Genomic DNA, 18,961 nt, shown 5'->3' with positions numbered 1-18,961 from the left:
AGGTAATTTAGATCTAAAAATAAATCAAGCTATTATACCTCAGGCCTTTTATTTTTTTTTTACAGTTTGGCGCTCGTCCAACACTAGGTAATGAAGGTAATATATGCACAAACACGTCTTTCCAAGTAACAGCCAATTACAGAACATTGGGCGTAACTAACTCTTTAATTCTGTCTGATCACAGTGTTGTCTGGGATAATAATACAGACAGGACAAAGGTTTCAGGAATTGTTCTAAAAAATCATTATAGATATGTCTGATATGAATTGGTAACACTTGGAAATCCTCCCAATGAGTATGAGGAAGCACAGTGTCATTCTCTGTGCATTGAGCATTGTGTGCTTGATTGGGGTAAGTCTAAATTTCAGTATATAACTTCCAATCTAATAGAACTGTTTGCTTCACTTTAGTTTATGAAATCTTATTTACCCCCAAAAAATATTTATATAATTTTAATAATTTATAAATAATATACGTTGGAATATGCTGGTAAAACTGTTCTGTCTCTAGACAGTCTTTTCTGTGTCTCTGTGTCTCAGTGACTCTGTTAGGGAGATCTCTGTGCTTAAATTTCATGTCTGTATACCTGCTGCGCTCAGTATTAGGGGTTCCCCTGTCCCTGAGTCTGTACACCTTCTGTGTGCAATATGAGGGTTCCCAACATCATCACACTGCATTTTTAGGTCTGCAGATCAATCGTGCTTGTTTTGAGGGCTTTCTGCCATCACTGCACATCCTGTTACTGGATCTGTCAGTTAGTTACAGCCAGCATTCTGTAACTGGCTCACACTGACGTTGTATTCTGTTCCTTTGATGACAATTGCTGATTTGTATTTTTACTTATGTTTATTCTGTATTATTACAATGTTGCTCGGGATAATAATACAGACAGGGGGAAGACCTTCGGGGTTTGTTCCACAATGTTGCCATGGGTCAGGTTCCTCGGTCTGTACAACAGCTATGCACAATATAAATGGTTCCCACCATCCTTGTACTGAGTTCTTGTATCTGTACACCCACTGTGCCCATTATAAAGGGTTCCAACTATTCATGCACCATGTTTCCAGGTCTTTACACGACTTGTCTATTATGAGGGGATCCCCACCTTCCCTGCACTAGGGTCCTGGGTCTTTCCCCTGTCTTTGCCTTTATGAAAGGGTCCACACCATCCCTGAACTGATTTTCTGGATCTGTATATATGCTTTACATATTATAAGAGGCTGTGCACATTTTCAGGGGTTTCCACTAACCCTGCACTGCGTTCCTAAGTCTGTATATATGCATTGCCCAAGAGATTCCCACAATCCCTAAACTGATTTCCTGGGTCTACATACATGCTTTCAGAATTTTCAGTGTCTTCTAAAATCACTGAGTGGAAAAGTCGTCTATCCAGTGGTGTCCTGCTCTCATTTGTCCCTGGCAGACTCCGTTGTCCTGCTAGAATCCTGAAAGGCACTTGAGAGGGGAGAAGGGTTGAACCCATGTGCCCTCTTTCCTGATTGGCTGAAGGACGATGAACAATTGATCCAATGAAACTTTAAACATCACAGGGATGGGTTAAGGGGTACCCCTGTACTCACTCATCAGGGTCAGGGGGTGATATCAGGGGCCCACCTATTTAAGAGCACTTTCATATTCCAAGCCCTCCACCCATAGACCCCCACAGCATTGGACGAGAGGGACTTTTTCACACAATGCGGTTCATTCTTTTTTTTATTTATTTATTTGTATTTTTCGGTCAACGACTGGTGTATTTAAAAACATTTCTGTCCTAGAATTTGTCCTAAAGTGAAACTTTCTTAAAAAAAAATATCACTTACCTTTACCTGTGAAATGCCATTGATCCCTCTACAAACCGAATCCAGCAAATCCAACAAATCACTCCACTTCCTTTTGTATCCAGTGCTCGCCCTCTGTTCAGGGTCGCCATTTTTTTTCCTCATGGTTCTTCCCACGTAACCTGAACTCGCAATGTTCCGGAGTGGGATTAGGTGTAACACCTGTAAATTTCACTTAAAGCATTGTAAGAGTAAAGAGTAAAGTAAGTCAAATGTGGTGTGGATCCCTGTCTAAATTTCAGTACATACCTTCTGTTCACAGCTATTAAAACCAGTTCATATGAGTTATTGGGGAAAAACATACCTTACATTGACAGTTGCTGGTAAAAATACCCCCATACAAACTTCAAAAAAACTTAATAGTGTCATGCTACTTGGTCTTTCAATAGATGCTGGCATACAAACTATTCAAGCATCATAAAATAGGTGGTCAATCAGCTACATCTTAAGGATCCCCAGGCAACCTCTAGTGCAGGGTCTATCAATCAGGGCTCCTTTAGAGGTTTGTAGGGGTTCCTTGAGTTCCTTGAGTAATGTGTGCCTCTGAAGTCAGTTTGCCTGACACCAACAATCTTTTAGGCTATCACTGAGCTTTCTGCATGGGTCGAGAAAGGCTGCTCTTCCACAGAACCTTGGTTGAGAATGGCTGGCCTAGTTTTTATTTTTTCTTGTGAATATACATTGACGTTCCAGCATCTTCTTTTGTGTGATATAAAGTTATCCTTTAGTACCATAATTGTAAATACTTTGGACCAGTGTTTTGACCAGTGTTACTTTTATAACATGGGGGAAACCCCTTAAAATAATGTCTAGGTCTTCAGGAAACCCCTTCTAAAATGACTATTTACACAGCTCACAGTATACTGGCTTAGTGGTCATTGGGAACAATTCCTACTACATGGATAGCTAGTAGGAAGAATTCTACCCTAACAGGTACAAAATAAAAAAAATCATAGGTGTCAGTGGTATCTGATCTGACAAAAGCACAAACTACTCATTGCTCAAGGAACCCCTAGTAACCTCTGGAGGAACCCTAGTCAGGAAACACTGCTACAGGAAACTAAAAGGTTTGACTGTTCTGGCTGCTGGTTAGTGTTCCTATTGACTTGAAGTTGTCAGGGACCCCTCCTTCCCTAATTAGAAGGGCACCCCTTCTTCCCTAAAAAACACCAGGCAATAAGTAAACTTATAATCATCTCCCTTGATAAAAGGCTTAGATCCAGTAGCCAAGGTTACTGTGGTGCGTAGGGATTAGCCCAATTAAAAAAGAATCTCGAAAGGTTTATTTTCAAAATTAGTTGTCAAGCCCCTAAACTTGCTAATGTCAATAAATTTGCTAAGCAAGCCAAGGGGACCCATGGGATTATACCATAGGTGATAATATAGCTTTAAATAAAAACATATAGGTTTCTACATAAATCAAAGTCATCACATGGCCCTTAAACTGATTTTGTTGAAAATTGAACATTGGACAAAATAGACAATCACCAACCGATTCTTAGGGATGAGTGTTTTCACTGGCTGGTGGCTGTTAGGGATCATCCCCCATTTGGCTTGAAACCCTTCAATAGCAGTGGGCAGAAGTGTTAGTGGTACTGTACATAATGGGAAGCAGCTGCCCATTGTACCCAAAATAAGTAACCATGTACTCATTTTGGGTACTAAATGTTTGAATAAACATCAGAGTTTTTGCTTCTATTGGAGTCAAAAGTCAACTATTTGTGCTAATTATTAACATTCTTTCATAAATTTTCCATTCCAGTTTCTTTCCAATATTTTATGGAGAAAATTTTTCATCCCAATGGACAGTCATCCAGTTGCATTGATAAGTACCTCCACACCAACATTTACCTTTACAAGTCTTTGCAATGAAGAGCTTAATAACCTCCTGAAGATAATTGAATGGCCTTTGGCTCCAGCTAATGTATCCTTGGAACTTTCTACCCACCCAAAGACTTCTAATTTTTTTATAATAAATCCTCAGACTACTTACATGGTTGGTGAATCACTGAGGGTTTTAATTATAGCTAAGGACCACAAGGGTCGGCTAAAGAACTATGGTGGGGATTTATTTCATGTAAAGCTTCATTCACCTAGTCTGAAAGCTGGAGTGAGTGGTTCTGTAAAGGACAATTATAATGGTTCCTATACGGCTACATTTATTTTTCAGTGGCCTGGAGAAACTATGATCTCTATACGACTAATGCATTCCAGTGAAGCCATCAGAATTTTGTATGAAAAGAGGGATGAGCGCCCAGATAAGGTAAATGTAATGGGGACGGGCAACATGTTTCCAGGAAAAAGGGAACTGACTGTTCTATGCTACTGAAAGGGGATGAATATTTTTTGTTGTTGGTAAAATTACATTCATTAAAGGTGAAAAACAAAGTACTCGCTCTGTGGACTATTCACCAAAGATTGACATTGCCTAGACAAATATAAATCTGCATATGTGCTATATGTCAATGCTATATACCAGTTTACATGCCCCTCAGCTTTGGGCATTGCTTTGCGGGCCTACAATTTTTGATGGACTCAGGAGAGTCCTCCCCCCCAAAGCCCACCCAATGTTAACGGCATGCTCAGACCCGCTTTAGGATCAAGTGATCCTGCACAATTTCCCACGGCTAGCACTTTGCCTGCTGCCCTGTCACTCACACCAGAGCATTGGCTAATATAGTTATAGTGAGCAGTGCAATCTAAAGATACTGGTACTAGTTCTGCTTACTGTCATCCCTGTTTATTCTCTTTGGAACTGCGACATGAAGCTTCTCCTGAAAGGCAGTGGTTCCCTGGCATGTGAAAGCTGTAAATTCACCGTACCCTCACCTGTGAAAACATAGCCTAAGAGGCACATGGCTGCTGGAATTTTCCTAATAGCTGGGGGAACAATTATAACCCTGGAAACACTACATTTAGGTTCAATGCTACCCATAAGCTAACCCTGTGAGTCAATGGGCAAGACTGGCAAGAACATGTTCATTTGCTGAGGTATAACTGGGGTGAAAAGTGCAGGAAAAAAAATTTTCATTTCAGATGTATGAAAAATGTGCCCAAATTTTGCTTAGGTAAGTCTGAGATTTAGTTTTTGTTGGGTAAATTTAGTTGAAAATAGACAAAATCACATTTTAAAGAGGGAGTGCTGGAAGCAAATCTGGGTCAGAAAATATGGCTGAACCTCTGAATCAGCCAGCACGAAAGATTGACCCCCAATCAAATGTTTTTTCTATTTTTCCTGGAAATTCACATTATTTTATTTGCGGTTAATTTTGACCCACAGGTTTTCTTTAAAGGCTACTTTGAGAAAAATGGCACTCGTGAAGTGGTGGAATGCAATTTTGATCTGCCTGGGCAGGACGTTTGTGAATATTATGATCAGCGCAATGAAGAAAAGTGGGTGTGTCAACGGCCAAAGAGGCTTCCTTGTCACTCATATCGAGATCACTCATCTGGAGGAAATCGCAAAATCCTAACCCAAGAGGAGGAACAGTTTTTCTCAATGTAATTTTTTGTTCTATCTATTTTTACTTTGTTCCTGAATCAATATGTGGTTGTGCCCACTATATAAGAATATTTTTATAAAACCCACTGCTTTGATGTCTCTGTGTTCCTCATGGATGCCAATTTTGGCATTTAACCCTGGGCCTCCATTCTGGAGACTTTCATTGTTGTTACCTTCCTCCCCTTTTTTGTACCCTATGGGATTAAGGTGGAGCATTTTTTGGCATTTTAGCCCTGAGTACCATCACTTTTTCTACATTGATATTTTGGGAGATGCTTATTTCCTGGCCTGTTTATTATATAGGGCAAGTTCCATTATAATGTTTGGAACAGACAGGCAGCAATGATATCAAAACTTTTCTACGTGATATACAAAGATTTACAATTAAGATTTTATCAAATGATTGAATTTACTTGATTGTAATATGTGTTTCATACAGCTTTATGTTCTTTGGTCTGATGAAGCAGACTTTTGCTCAACGAAACACATCACGATTAGATACTGTTAATACTGTTAACCGTTCATGAATATATATAACTACATGGATGTCTGTTTTCATTCTTGTTGTGTATGTTTTTGGTTTAATTAGTTGTAGTTGATTGTAGTTTTTAACTGATGTGAATTACCGTATATATATTTAAAAATGATCCGCTTTTTGGTGCCAAAATCATTTACTATTTAATAAAATCCAACTACAATGAATCCTTGGTGGTAGTCCTGCACTCTCACCATGTCTTAAGAATGTCGGATCTTACCCTTTCCCAACAAAAATGTGGTTGTTTTCAGCCAAAGAGGTAAAGTCTGCAATTAGCCAAGCAGGCATGACCAAAAACCATGATTTCTAGGTGCTTGTGGTGGTAGGCATGCACTCACCATGGCTAAAGAATTACTCTTTACCAACAATTATGTACTTAGTCATGGCTGCTCATGCTAAAGCTCTTTGGCTGGGAACATAAAAACAAATAGGAATTTTACAGTATCAGTAAACTCACACATAGATGTCACTTGTACATTGAGCACCATTAGTGACCAAAACAATTGACTTCTGTCTTCATGTCTTCTTCATGCCATCATTTCAGCTTCTGACCCTTATTTGATTTGGCCTTGGCAGGTCACTGATTGACAAAGAAATCCCATCAAGCATTGGGCCACTTAATGTTTTACCTCTGAAGAATGCCACGAATGGTAGGTGTTTTTAATCCAAACTATTTTTTTTTTCTAATGCAGGTTATTAGCTTAGCTATATGAGGCCATATTTCCACTCTTATAGCTGAATCCTGTAGTTTTTTTGAACAACCTACCTAGTAAAATATGTTTAGGTCGTCACTGAAAACTGATATTTTTATCCTCTAGATATAAAAGTTGCGTGTATCCCTGGACTTACAAGCCCAATCCCCGCAGGATTTTATTATCAAGATGTGTGGAAGTCTCTGGTCTGCTCCAATGAACCATTTGATGATCATACTAAAGCAGCAAAATGTCTTGCTGGAAAGATGGTCTATATGTTCGGAGACTCGACCTTGAGACAGTGGTGGGAATACCTAGTGAATTTTATACCAGGTATGTAACACATAAAAACTTTTATATGTCTTCTAAGTTTTGTGGTAACTTTCCCCTTCCATTTCTGTTCTAGTGACTATAATGAATTTGTGCACGTAAATACGGTCAAATCTCCAATAGGAGTAAGCAATAAAAAGTTAACGTTGGTATCAGCCCTCCTGCACACTGCAAGTGTTTTCTAAATATTCCCTAGATATACATTTAACCTTAATTTTAATTTTCGTTTTACTTCCAAAATTTAGCTCTGAAGGAAATCAATCTTCATGTGGTTCACAATCCAGGCCCACTTTTAGCCTCGGATGCAGAATTAAATTATTTGGTCCAGTGGAGGGCCCACCAGAAACCTTTACGCATGGAGCGTACAGGAGTACATGAACTTCACTACATTGCTTCAGAGTTGGATGGCCTAGGGAGCCGAAAAGGAATGATCATTGTGTTAACCTGCTGGAGCCATTTCCTTACTTACCCTGTTGGCCTGTATATCCGAAGGCTACATCATATTCGAGAAGCTGTAGTTCGACTTTTAGAACGCAGCCCTGAAACAAAGATCCTCATCAAATCTGCCAACACTGGCTATAGGTTTGACCATGGGAGTGACTGGTTATCATTACAGCTGGACACTTTGATGAGGGCTATGTTCTCTAAGCTGCCAGTCACTATTCTTGATGTCTGGCAGATGACTACTTGCCACCGAGAGCCTGAAAATCTCCATCCACCAAAGATCATTATCAAAAATGAGGTAGACTTGATGCTTTCATTTATATGTCCTCAATAAGACTCAAACGCATACTTTAAGTATAAACTTTCGATATATTTTTCACTGGAAAATTCGAGTTTTAGTAACATATTCAGAAGGCAATAAATGTGACAGCTTGCTAGGCTTGCAGATAAACAAAGCTGCCGGAAAACCGGAGATATGAAGGAGAAATTAAAATAGGCCAACCATAACTAGATTGGACTGGACTTTTTATTTATTTCTGTAAATTCTGATGGTTTACTTAATTAAGTTATGTATTTACATTTACTTTACATAAATCAGATGAAAGAACATTTATTTTGCATATTGTCCTTTCCTGCAGCCCACTTTACCTTTTCTTCACTAGTGCAGCAATCTTTTCTTTTACAAGGCTTTTTGCAATGTGCGGCTCCATTTTTTTCTGTTTGTAAGCCTTATTCCAAAGGACAACTGCAGGCCTCCATTTGTATGCCTACCCATAGGAATAAATGGAACCTCTTTGCACATTCACAGGAAGAGGAGCAAGCCAGGACCATGTCAGAGAAAAGATTAAGCCCGGTCCCTGACTCAACACTTGTCACCCTGCCACAAGCACCCCCATTGGGACTTCCAGTGACTCAGGCATGTTTCACTGTTATCACTATCAGGAAATCTGCCCTGATAAATTGCACTTACCTGTGAATGGTGGGTAAATGTACAACCTGGAGAGTTATTACTGTTTTGCACATACTGAATAGTTTATGTTATTCATACTATTCATGTTAATTTATTGTATTCTAGTGGAAGTGAAGTTTTCCTTGGCCCCAAGGGATGCCAGGAGGAGGGAGGTAGAAGAATATTAATATTGCTCAAGAAAATTACTAAATATAAAACTGATTAATATGGCAGACATTGTTAACTATTACCAATCATATAAACAACAGTGGTAATACTGTCCATTGCTGCCTTCTAAATAAAATAACTCATATTAGGAATACACTATACCATTTTTCTTAATGGTATTTTCCATCAATATTACAAGTGCAATTACAATCTATTTAAATTGATTGCGATCATGTGCAAGTATTCAATATATATTGCACTGCTTTTATCAGTATTGCTATTACTTATATTTGTCAGCATATGAAATATCATTCGTAACACAGAAAAGTGGATACAAGTTCACTACAATGGCTAACCAATTGCCAAAAAAGTCTTGTCCTATCAATGTTTGACATTCTGTCCAAAAATTTAGTTTTGATTGATTTATCTGCTATACACCATCGTATAATGTATGCCAAACTTTAGGCAGTTAAGCTACAGTTATGTAAGTTGAAACTGAAAGAGACGAGGCAGTGTGGGTCCAAAGGAAGCTCTACCGCTCTTCCAGTTCTAGACATTCCCAACAACATTTACCATTGTATTGGCGTGAAGCAGGCGGGCATGCCTCAACAGGCCGCGGGAGGAGGGGGGGTATGGTAGAGTCTCCTTGGATAGCTCACAAATGAACCCACTAGCATTAGCTCTGCCCTCTTATCTTCAGGTAGATACAGTAGCATGATGGTTAAACAAAGGGGGGCAAATTAACCTGGGAAATCATCTGAAAGAACCGGTGCAACATTCTGAGGATACAGTGTTTTCAAGTGCAAACACAAAGCACCAAAACATGTCCTTTCAGCACTCCACAACTTGATATTTCAGGTGCTTCCTGTCATACACCTGTCTGAATCCACACCCATCCTTTCTCTCATTCCTTTCCTCTCAGATGAGCTAATCGCTTATGATATTTGTTCATCTAAGGAGACCAGGGTTCCTCCGAAAGTTGCTAGGGGTTCCTTGAGCAATGAGCAATTCGTGACTCCTGGGTCAGTTTACCTTACACCAATGATATTTTGGGCTATCGGTAAAGCTACGTACACACTTCCAATTATTATCGTTGGAAAACGAACGACGAACGATCGTATAGCACCGATCCTGCACATAGAGATAACAACACGATCGTTCGTAGATATTGTACACACAATAGATACGATCGTTTGAGCGATAGAGGAACTATGTGCACGACAGGAAAGTGAACGAACGTTCGTTCATTACGCATGCTCAGATCATGGACGATCAACGAACGACCGTACACACGAACGATGTTCAACGATCGTCGTCCAATCCGATCCGCCGGTCCGGTCGTTCGTTTCCAACAACCTTCCTCGTTCGTCGGCGTCGTTGGTTACTTTTTTTACGAACGATTTTTGCCCAATCGATCGTTCGTCGTTCGTTTTGAACGATAAAAATTGGAAGTGTGTACGCACCTTAAGGGTGGCAGCCTTCCCACTGACCAGCAATGTAAGAGGCAATCTTCCTAGCACCACTACATTAATGTACTGGGGGTGTGGATATACTAATTGTAGCAGGGGATGCCTCAAGACCTGAAGGTTCTTTCAGGTCTCTCATGTTAAAAAGGTCAAGGAACACTGATCTAAGCTTTTTGTAGATAAAGCTAGAGTGAACAGTGAAAAGGACATCTACCACCAAAACTCTGCATCTGTTAATGGTCAAACTGTATTAAAGGTGTGCCACCTTCTAAGGTCGCCCTCAGCCCTGAATAATTAGTAAACTGTCCTCATGGAAACCTTAAAATTGGCCATAAAACAGTAAAAATGTGCACAGATTCATGCTACACCTTAGGATGGCTCATGATTTTCCATTTTTGTGACAGCAGATTTTAATTACACAGACAGGTTAAATAGCTTTCCCAACAAAACAGCCAATGTTTACTTACTGAATAAACAAGGATTTGTGTGTACATAGCTTGGTGATGAGATCTGTATTTACATGTCCTAAAACGTTTATATTGTATTTAATATTTAATATTGTTGAGCTCCAAAGAGCTCCAGTGTTTATTAGTAAAGGTAAAACCACCTGTGGCTTGTTTTCATGGACTGGTTTGGGTAAAGGTGGGTGAGTGGATTTTATGGATATTTATTAAACCAGATCTTGCTATTCTTATTACATTGGTAACTAATGGCACTGTATTGCTCATTCTCAGGTGCATTTGTCTTTGGTGAATGTCAAAGACTCATAAAAGCTGTCGATCAATATTTACAATCCAGATAAATTTATAAGAAGATTTTCAATTTCCCAGGTGTTTTTTTTTTTTTTATTTCTAATACTGCATGCTCTTTAAAATATTGCCAACATGCCTAAGGGGGCTAAGGAATTGTAAAAGAGGGAAACAGGGCTCCCATTGAGTCTGTGCATTGACATTGATTGTATTGTTGTAGTGAGAGGTAATTTATACTACAACTCCATCTCTGAACTCCATTGTTATTATTAAATTAAAAAAAACAAAACAAAGGGCTTGAATGGTGTGTACATAAACTACCTCAAATTATGTCACTAGTCCATGTAACCCTCCCTCATTTTCTCAGATAAGATAAAAGATAGGCATACAGCAGTTAGGCCTATTATCTATGATTATCATGATTAAAGCTGTCCTGCTTCTGGAAAGTTTTATACTATTATATCTTTTGCAGTAACCCCCTCCTGTGCACTTTGTCGCAAGAAAATTTTGTCTGGGTCTGGCTAAAAAATGTCCTGATACCTGTCAATGTTACACTACTGTTTATTCTGTGGTCTTTTAATTCTTGTTGTAAAACCCCAACCTACTAGTAAATTCTGCTTTATTAAAAATGTCCTGTTTTTGACCAATTTTACACCTTATTTTTGCACCATAAAGACGAGTGATAGCCACAAAAAAACTACTGGCTATATTCATGTTTACTGGTTACATTGCTGCTGTAAGGAACTTACCTATCCTGCGAGCCCGCAGCGTCCCTGGGGATCCCAGCCGCAGAGGGAGACGCCCCCTGCAGCAGGCAGCATCGCCGAGGCTGCTGCCCTGCTCGAAGCGTGTCTCTCTTTGCAGGCGGAGGGATCCGTCCTTGCCAAACTACTGTTCATGTTCAGCCAGGCGGCATCCCTTGCATCTCTATGGACGTGATTACAGAAAGTCCTGTTCTCAGAACTCCTTTGGATGTGCAAAAATAGTGCACTTCCCAGAGGTGCTGTAGGAAGAGGTGCGCGCGCTACCATGCGTGCCTCTTGTACCCCCCGGTGGCGTGGGACTCGGCTGCCTCGCCATGGGGCAGGACATAGTTAGTTTGAATTCTCTGCGGCCAATGCGGCCAATAAGCCTCTGTGTACACAGTGTGCTTGGGTGCGTTCTTTGTGTTGGTTAAGGTTTCTCTAATTGTCATTATATTAGCGACCCGGTCTGATACCTGACTCTTGCCTGAACCCTGCCTGTCCTGACCTCAGATTGTTTGTGACCTTTCTTGTCTGCTGCCTGCCCTGACCTCGGATTGTTCCTGACCTGCCTTTGCCTTACCCCCCTGTACTACACTTCGGACTTGATTTCTGTAAATACCCAGTCTTGTTTTATGACTACAATAAAACTCGATAAAAGGACATTTGGAGTTGGTTGTGGTTTGTGTGCCCAGGCGCATTACAGCTGCCCTATCACTGAAACTGTCTGTGAAAATCTTACTGTTCTGTAACACGGTATATAGATTTAGGAGTAAGGGCTGGTTTTAAATTCATGGGTGGAAACAAACTGGCAATGGTCCACAACCTTTACCTTCCTAAAGGTCTCAACTGATAGATTGAAAAGTTTGGAGGGAGTGGAAATGCTGTGCATTTGGGGTCCCCACTTCACTTCATTACCCAAGACCCCATTTTGTCTAAACCTATCGTCATTAGAACTTATATTAGGTTTAACACTCCATGTCCCAACCTTTATCAGTTTAGAAATGACCCTCCTGACAGACGAATGGGTAAATAAGTTTGGCCTTATACTACTTTGGCAGAGGTTAACAAAGAAATATCCTGAAGGAGTCATGGTTTGAAATGAAAAACCTTGGAAAAGAATGAGCAACCCAATCTTAATCTGACAACCCAATCTTACTATGAGACAACCAACAATCCATGTATTATGAAATATGAATGCTACAAGACCATCAATTGTTTGGATGATTTGTTTACTCCATAACTTACTGTTAACTCTGAGGAGTGAAGTCATACCAAATATATGCTTTATACAGGAATCCTAAGAACAAAAATGATGTCATCATATAAGATTTGTGCTGGTGCCTTTATTAAGGTCTCTGTGTAGGCTGGGATAAGTATGTTGGATCGATAAGGATTTTTTTGAAGAAAAAAGGAGAGCGATATAGGAACACATTCTCTTTTTCACTTTCTGACTTTTTTTTCCTTTCTTTCATCTTTCTCATTTATCTGTCTTTCTTTTTTTTTATCCTTTGTTCCTCTTTATCTTTTTCTTCTATCTTTCCTTCCTTCTCACCCTCTTTCTCCCCCTTTGTATGCAATGCCTTTATATAAGCCTGAATATAGCTTTGCTATAACCACAATGGAGTAAAACCTGAAAATATAATTAGGTGAGTAAGAAAGAAATGATCACACATAACATAATTATTGGTTTTCCTAGGTAAAAAGATAAGCATGAGCTGCTGCTGGAAACCTTCCCAGAATGCTTTGTGTGTAGCAAAGTATGCAAATCGATGAATACTGATATCAATACTTTTATTGACTCAAAAGTGTGAAGAAAGTGAAGTTATAAAGTTAGCATGTCAGACATGTCAGGAATTGTTTTCCCCAGATAAGCAGGGTGTCAGACCTGTTTAGCAGAACTTTCCTCCAGATTCCAGATTTAAAACCTTAAATGTGCAGACAATTAAATTCTACATAATGTCACACTGATCAGATAACCTGCCAACAATGTAATGTCTATGGTTATATGTAGGCACATTTTTGACTTTTATTGCCTTATTATTTTTTTTAGTACCATCTCCATTATATCTGAATTTAATAATGAATAAAATAAAACTAAAGTTTCTCTCATGTAAAACCTAAATGCTTCTTGCACTGTTAAACATAAAACTTGCATTCTTTGAAATTCATTGGTATTGATTTACTACACAGAATTTTTACTTTGCAAGTTGATTGTTTACAAATTTTCTGGGATATGCATTCAATTCAATCATCCAATCATGTGCAAGCAATACTGATTTTTTTCAATACATGTCTCTGTTCGGTTTTGAAGCGATTTAACATGATGTACACAATGAGCACCATCTACCTGCTGTGAACATTGTTACTAATTGTCATTTCTATTCTTTGTAAAGAGCGTGATATTTTATTCCTGGAAATAAATTATTTTTCTACAATATAACTATTGAGAAATTTAAAACTGAATTGTCTTTATCACAAAAGATATGTGTTATAATCATTTTCTACTGCGGTGTGAACAATGAACAGGACAGAAATCATTGAAATTATACTCCTTGGATTTAAAAACCTTCAGGACTTCAAGTATTTTGTTTTCTTTTGGTTCCTAATCATCTATGTGGTGACTGTTACTGGTAACGTTCTCATCATTTTATTGGTGTTGACCAGTTATCGTCTTCCTTCGCCAATGTTTTTCTTTCTTGGCCATTTGTCCTTTTCTGATGTATTGCTGACTTCCAATATAGGTCCAAACATGCTCCATATAATATTATCTGATGGTGGTATCGTGTCCTTTGGAGGATGTATTACTCAATTTTTCTTGTATGGTTCTTCAGCAACCACGGAGTGTCTTCTGCTCTCGGCCATGTCCTATGACCGCTACCTCGCCATATGTAAGCCGTTACATTACACAACAATTATGGACCTTAAATACTGTTTTTGTCTGGTTTTAGTTTGCTGGTCACTAGGATTTGCCATAACCCTCATTCCTGTATTCCTAATTCGGACTTTGTGGTTCTGTGGCCCCAATGTGATTGACCACTTTTTTTGTGACCTTGGCCCCCTCCTTGAATTATCTTGTTCTGATGTTTCCATAGTAAAATATGAAGTGTTTGTATTTTCTAGTCTCTTGACAATTTTACCATTTGTGTTCATCACCATCACCTATGTGTATATTTTTCTGACCATCCTGAGGATAACCTCAGCTTCTGGGAGACAGAAGACCTTCTCCACCTGTAGTTCCCATCTGGCTGTTGTATGCACTTACTACGGGGCCCTGTTTGTCATGTATGTGGTTCCTTCTAGAGGACAGTCTTTGAACATGAACAAGGTGGTTTCTTTGATGTATACTGTGGTCACTCCATTGTTTAACCCAATAATCTACAGATTGAGGAACCAAGAAATTAAAGCGGTCATACAGAAAAACATATTTATGTGCAAAACATGTAAATAAATCTTTAAAACAGTTTTAACCTCTTGATTCTCTGATTTTTGCTTACATAATACATGTAATTTTGCTATTTTTTGTGCTTGGCGATTGACTCCATCATAAGTGGAGGCAAATTTGACATTATTTGACTCATTTGTTTTCACCTGGCTGAGTTACTCAGTTAACCAGTATGTCACTATTGATACATGTCATTTTCAGGTCAGTGATTTGCTAGAAAATGAAACCAGTAACAATATGTCACCTAAACTTCCAAAACTAGGTCATAACATGGCAATATTATATTCCTTTTACCTTGTTTTTGTAGTCGAAAAATAGCTTTTTTCCGTTGTATATAATATGGTCTACTGTTATTAAATGGGCCTTGATCTAAAAACCCAGCAGATGTGTGTATTTGAGGTACTTAACTGCACAGCTTTTTACATTTCCCTCCATATCAAGATCCCAGGGAACGTTGAGAAACCTAAATTTCACAAAGAAGATGATTTTTATCTGTGCTAGAATGTCATCTTTAAAGATTTGTGCTACACTGTATTCTCCGGGATTTTTTCAGAAGCATAGGGATGTCACCCTTACAATATGGGGAAGGAAGTTGCAGAGGAAGGAAAAGTGGGTTACCGAATTTAGAGAGTATTTGGCATCATGGCGCACAATTTCTGCTGGTAAAAGTATTACAGGGCTTGTAGGACTATTGGCCTACCTATTTCTTCCAGGACACCCTGGGCCTGGATGCCAAAAGTCCTGCAAATATACAGCAATATAATTCAATCCCTTTTTCCAGGTCAAAAAATAGTCATAACTCTGGAGAACCTGGCCATTGATTAAAGGTCTGGGTTTTTGAGACTGGAGGAAGTTGCAACCTAAGGCCAGGTGGTGAAGAGGCTGTGTAGCCTCTATGGGAGATCCCAGGAGGTTTTCCAAAGTGTATTTCTTTAGGACCCACAGAAAGAGCCAGGAGGCTAAAATTTGTGTTTTTGTTGTCATGCTGTGGATAACACTGATCCTCTGTGAGGAAAAACTCTGGATTTTGCCAATTTGTGGTAATGGTTTTTTAAATAAAAGTAGGTTAAGCACTCTGAAAATGATCTGGAGCCTGAATTGCCTCTCTGGGGGAAAAGTTTGACGCTGACAAACACCCTCTTGCATAGTTTTTCCCATTTAGGATAACATTTTTAAAAAGTTTGATTGAATTGACTTTTAAGGTGCACATGAAATATATATATATTGTACTTGTAAGCATGATCTGTTTCCACTATATAGTTATCAACCAGGCTGCACAGCCCACATGGGGCTGGTTTCTTTTGGTTTGAAGGTAGGGAAAAACTATATCACCCTTTGAAAAGAATTCAACAATGTTTAATTTACCACATACACCTTTACTCATTCCTTGGGTTTAGGAACAGAAATTTTCCCAACGAAGATTTCAATAACCTCCCCCAAACCCCCACAACTATTTGTAGCACAGATTGTAGGGATGATGCCCCTTGGCTATGAGCTACTGTTTAAAAAAAGGCAATGGCCTGGTATGTACATGAAGAAGTACTACATGCCTTTTACCCCCACCCCCTCATTCCTTTTCTAGTCAGCAAGATTCCGGGGTGCTGCCATCATGTCCCTTACATAACCAGTTTAGCCATTATGTCCATCATATTGCAGCTGCAGATATCATCTTCCTTATATCGCAAGCACAGGTAATATGTCTACTGCAAACACTAAACCACCTCACCTAATTAGAATTGATATTGTGTTCAGAATTGGACTAGCCTACAAAGAGCCCCATGTAGTTGCGAACTTTGCTAGTGATATTTCAACATCAAGGACTGTTTCTAGACTATTTGCTGCCTCAGGCAAACATTGAAGATGCTAATTATGGAGGAAAATAAAGGCAGTTACCTGCCAGTGAGTGACTTCCATTAACAGAAATCAGTGACAGGCCTCCATTAAAGACCTCAATGACCGACTCCAAATGCAGATGCCAAGAAAAAACACCCCAGCACAGATCTCCATACAGTCCCCTAGCATACCTACTAACAGACCCCCAGGCAAACCTCAACACAGACCCCCAGTCACAGACATCAGTACAGAACCTTGGTGCAGACCTTTAAGAAAAAGCGGATCTACAGGCAGCTTCCCAGGCATAACTACAGGCAGCTTCCCAGACAATACACACCCTCTGTACAGACCCCTAGGTAGATATCAGTAATGAATCCATTTTCAAACCCTGAGTGACAGGTAAATGAAATGATGTCTGACTCTGGGGGCCTGTACCAACGTTGTGCGCTGAGGGTTAGTACGAAGGTACACCTCGGGGGTCTGCAGGGAAAATCTGTGACCTATGCTGGTGCTGCTGCACTCCCATCTGTGACAGATAATCTGCTGTTCTACGACAGATGTTAGTATAAAATCCCAGTGACAGACCTTAGTATATGAACCTCCAGTAACAGTAGGTCAATTTGGATCCCTAGTGGCAGAGATCAGTAAAGACACCCAGTGATGCCTCAGTGCAGACCCCCAGTGACAGACCTTAGCAGAGATCCCAAGGCAGAAAAGAGAGCAACGGTACCTATATGAAGTCTGACTCTTTCTGAAATTTTTCAACAGAATTACAAAACAGGTAACAGTGGATCTTGACCATGGACACATTAGTACACTATACACTACAGAAAAATCTACAACAAAATTTATGAAATACATACATACAGTAGAATGAGTGCAAATTTCCTGAGAACCAAACTAAAAGAACAAAAGGGAACGGGGAAAGGGGAGGAGGAAGGAGTGTGACTACAGCCTAAGTCAGTAAGACTCTGGGTATCAACTGGACAATCGAGCATAATATTGGTCCCAGCCTTCCCACGTTTTTTCATAATTATCCATGGTGATTTCTGACTCTTTCTGACTCTTCCTGCTGCCAGGAATTTTCAGGGTCTGTCAGTCAGGATATCATTCCGTTCACAGACTTTGCATAGAGAAGCTGAGAGCAGGAACTACTGTTCCTCCATTTGGGTGTGTTATTAGTCAATAGGAGATGCCAAAACAAATAACTAATCAAAGTACCTTGTGCATGCCAACCAGTTGCTATTTGTGATGACCTTTCTGATTAAGTGTTAGGGGCTTCAGTGTAAAAATACCAGCCCTTAAACTGCCACTATTTTAACATTACCAGTCTGTCACCACTATTGTGGCAGATCAGTGGGACAGGCAACATATACAACAGGTAAAAGCTGTGGAGCAGAACTAAAACATCCCGGTGGGCTGGGTGTGGCCCATGGTCAATGGTCTGGGGTTTCTTGCTTTAGGAGAACAGTCTTTATCAGATATACCATCTTGTTCATGTTCAAACACTGTGGTCTCCTCATAAAAAGCTACAATAAACAGATTAAATGACCAAAGATCAATGCTGGCCATCCTGACTTTTTTTTTAACCAGGTCCAGATTTCAGAGGTCATGTGGTATCTGCCCTAATAAGTTTAATTCAAAAGGCTTGGTTGTACCTTTTTTACCTTTTACCTTGTAAATGCACAAACATGCAGGGCAATATTACAAAAAAGCAGTGTATAATAATTCTAAAAGGAGCTGGGTAAAAATCATCTAAAAAGAATTTGTATGTGCATTGTAAATGTATACAGCAGTCAATGTTTCTCTTGGCTGTCTGCCCTATACAATTAAAAAGTTTGTCAAGGAAAACTTTGGTTTATATTCAGTTTTCCAAATCTATATTATGAGCAACACTAGTAGCCATTGAATTGGTTCCATTGTCTTTTTTGCACATCAAATTAATAATTATTTAACTGGCCAATTCTAATGTAATCATGGAATGTAGACCGAAAAGCTAGAATGAGTTAAATACAGTAAATTATATTTCCACTGGCACACACTATTTTCTAGGGTCTACCTATCCTAGCAAGATATTCTATAATAGTAAATTCTCAAGGCTGTACGCATTACATAAATCAGTGCATAAACAAATTATTCACATTATATATAGGTCTATCTTACGCTCATATTTTTGTCTCTCTCCTTCGGTTTAATATTAGAAAATATTAACCTCCTTAACATGATTTGGGATTTCCCTCACTGGGTGTGGAACTCACTAAACCACT

At 39.3% G+C, this 18,961-nt stretch overlaps 2 protein-coding genes across 3 annotated transcripts; both read left to right on the top strand.

The window, feature by feature from the left end:
• Positions 1–236: 236 nt before the first annotated feature.
• On the top strand, positions 237–9,937 carry LOC140324908 (NXPE family member 3-like). Of its 2 annotated transcripts, none has more exons than XM_072403034.1 (6): positions 237–351; positions 4,009–4,101; positions 5,119–5,339; positions 6,452–6,525; positions 6,694–6,900; positions 7,143–9,937. In XM_072403034.1, the coding sequence occupies exons 1-6, from the start codon at positions 292–294 to the stop codon at positions 7,673–7,675; spliced, it is 1,188 nt and encodes a 395-aa protein (XP_072259135.1). In that variant the 5' UTR covers positions 237–291; the 3' UTR covers positions 7,676–9,937. The 2 variants fall into 2 exon arrangements, with proteins under 2 accessions (XP_072259135.1, XP_072259134.1); XM_072403033.1 differs by having other exon boundaries at positions 264–351; positions 3,601–4,101.
• A 2,884-nt stretch (positions 9,938–12,821) lies between these two features.
• LOC140322234 (olfactory receptor 5G9-like) lies at positions 12,822–14,867 on the top strand. Its single transcript, XM_072398821.1, has one exon. The coding sequence runs from the start codon at positions 13,938–13,940 to the stop codon at positions 14,865–14,867; it is 930 nt and encodes a 309-aa protein (XP_072254922.1). The 5' UTR covers positions 12,822–13,937.
• The last annotated feature ends 4,094 nt before the right edge of the window (positions 14,868–18,961 follow it).

The sequence above is a fragment of the Pyxicephalus adspersus genome, chromosome 2, assembly GCF_032062135.1.
Source record: "Pyxicephalus adspersus chromosome 2, UCB_Pads_2.0, whole genome shotgun sequence".
NCBI classification, from domain to species: Eukaryota; Metazoa; Chordata; class Amphibia; order Anura; family Pyxicephalidae; genus Pyxicephalus; species Pyxicephalus adspersus.
This window is presented reverse-complemented; position numbering and strand designations above follow the sequence as displayed.

Bases quoted from the DNA above. Each gene is read 5' to 3' on its own strand.
- LOC140322234 (XM_072398821.1), top strand. From the start codon at position 13,938: ATGAACAGGACAGAAATCATTGAAATTATACTCCTTGGATTTAAAAAC.
- LOC140324908 (XM_072403033.1), top strand. From the start codon at position 292: ATGAGTATGAGGAAGCACAGTGTCATTCTCTGTGCATTGAGCATTGTG. The intron at 6,526-6,693 runs GTAGGTGTTTTT...TTTATCCTCTAG, and splicing joins TCTGAAGAATGCCACGAATG to ATATAAAAGTTGCGTGTATC. The intron at 6,901-7,142 runs GTATGTAACACA...TCCAAAATTTAG, and splicing joins CCTAGTGAATTTTATACCAG to CTCTGAAGGAAATCAATCTT.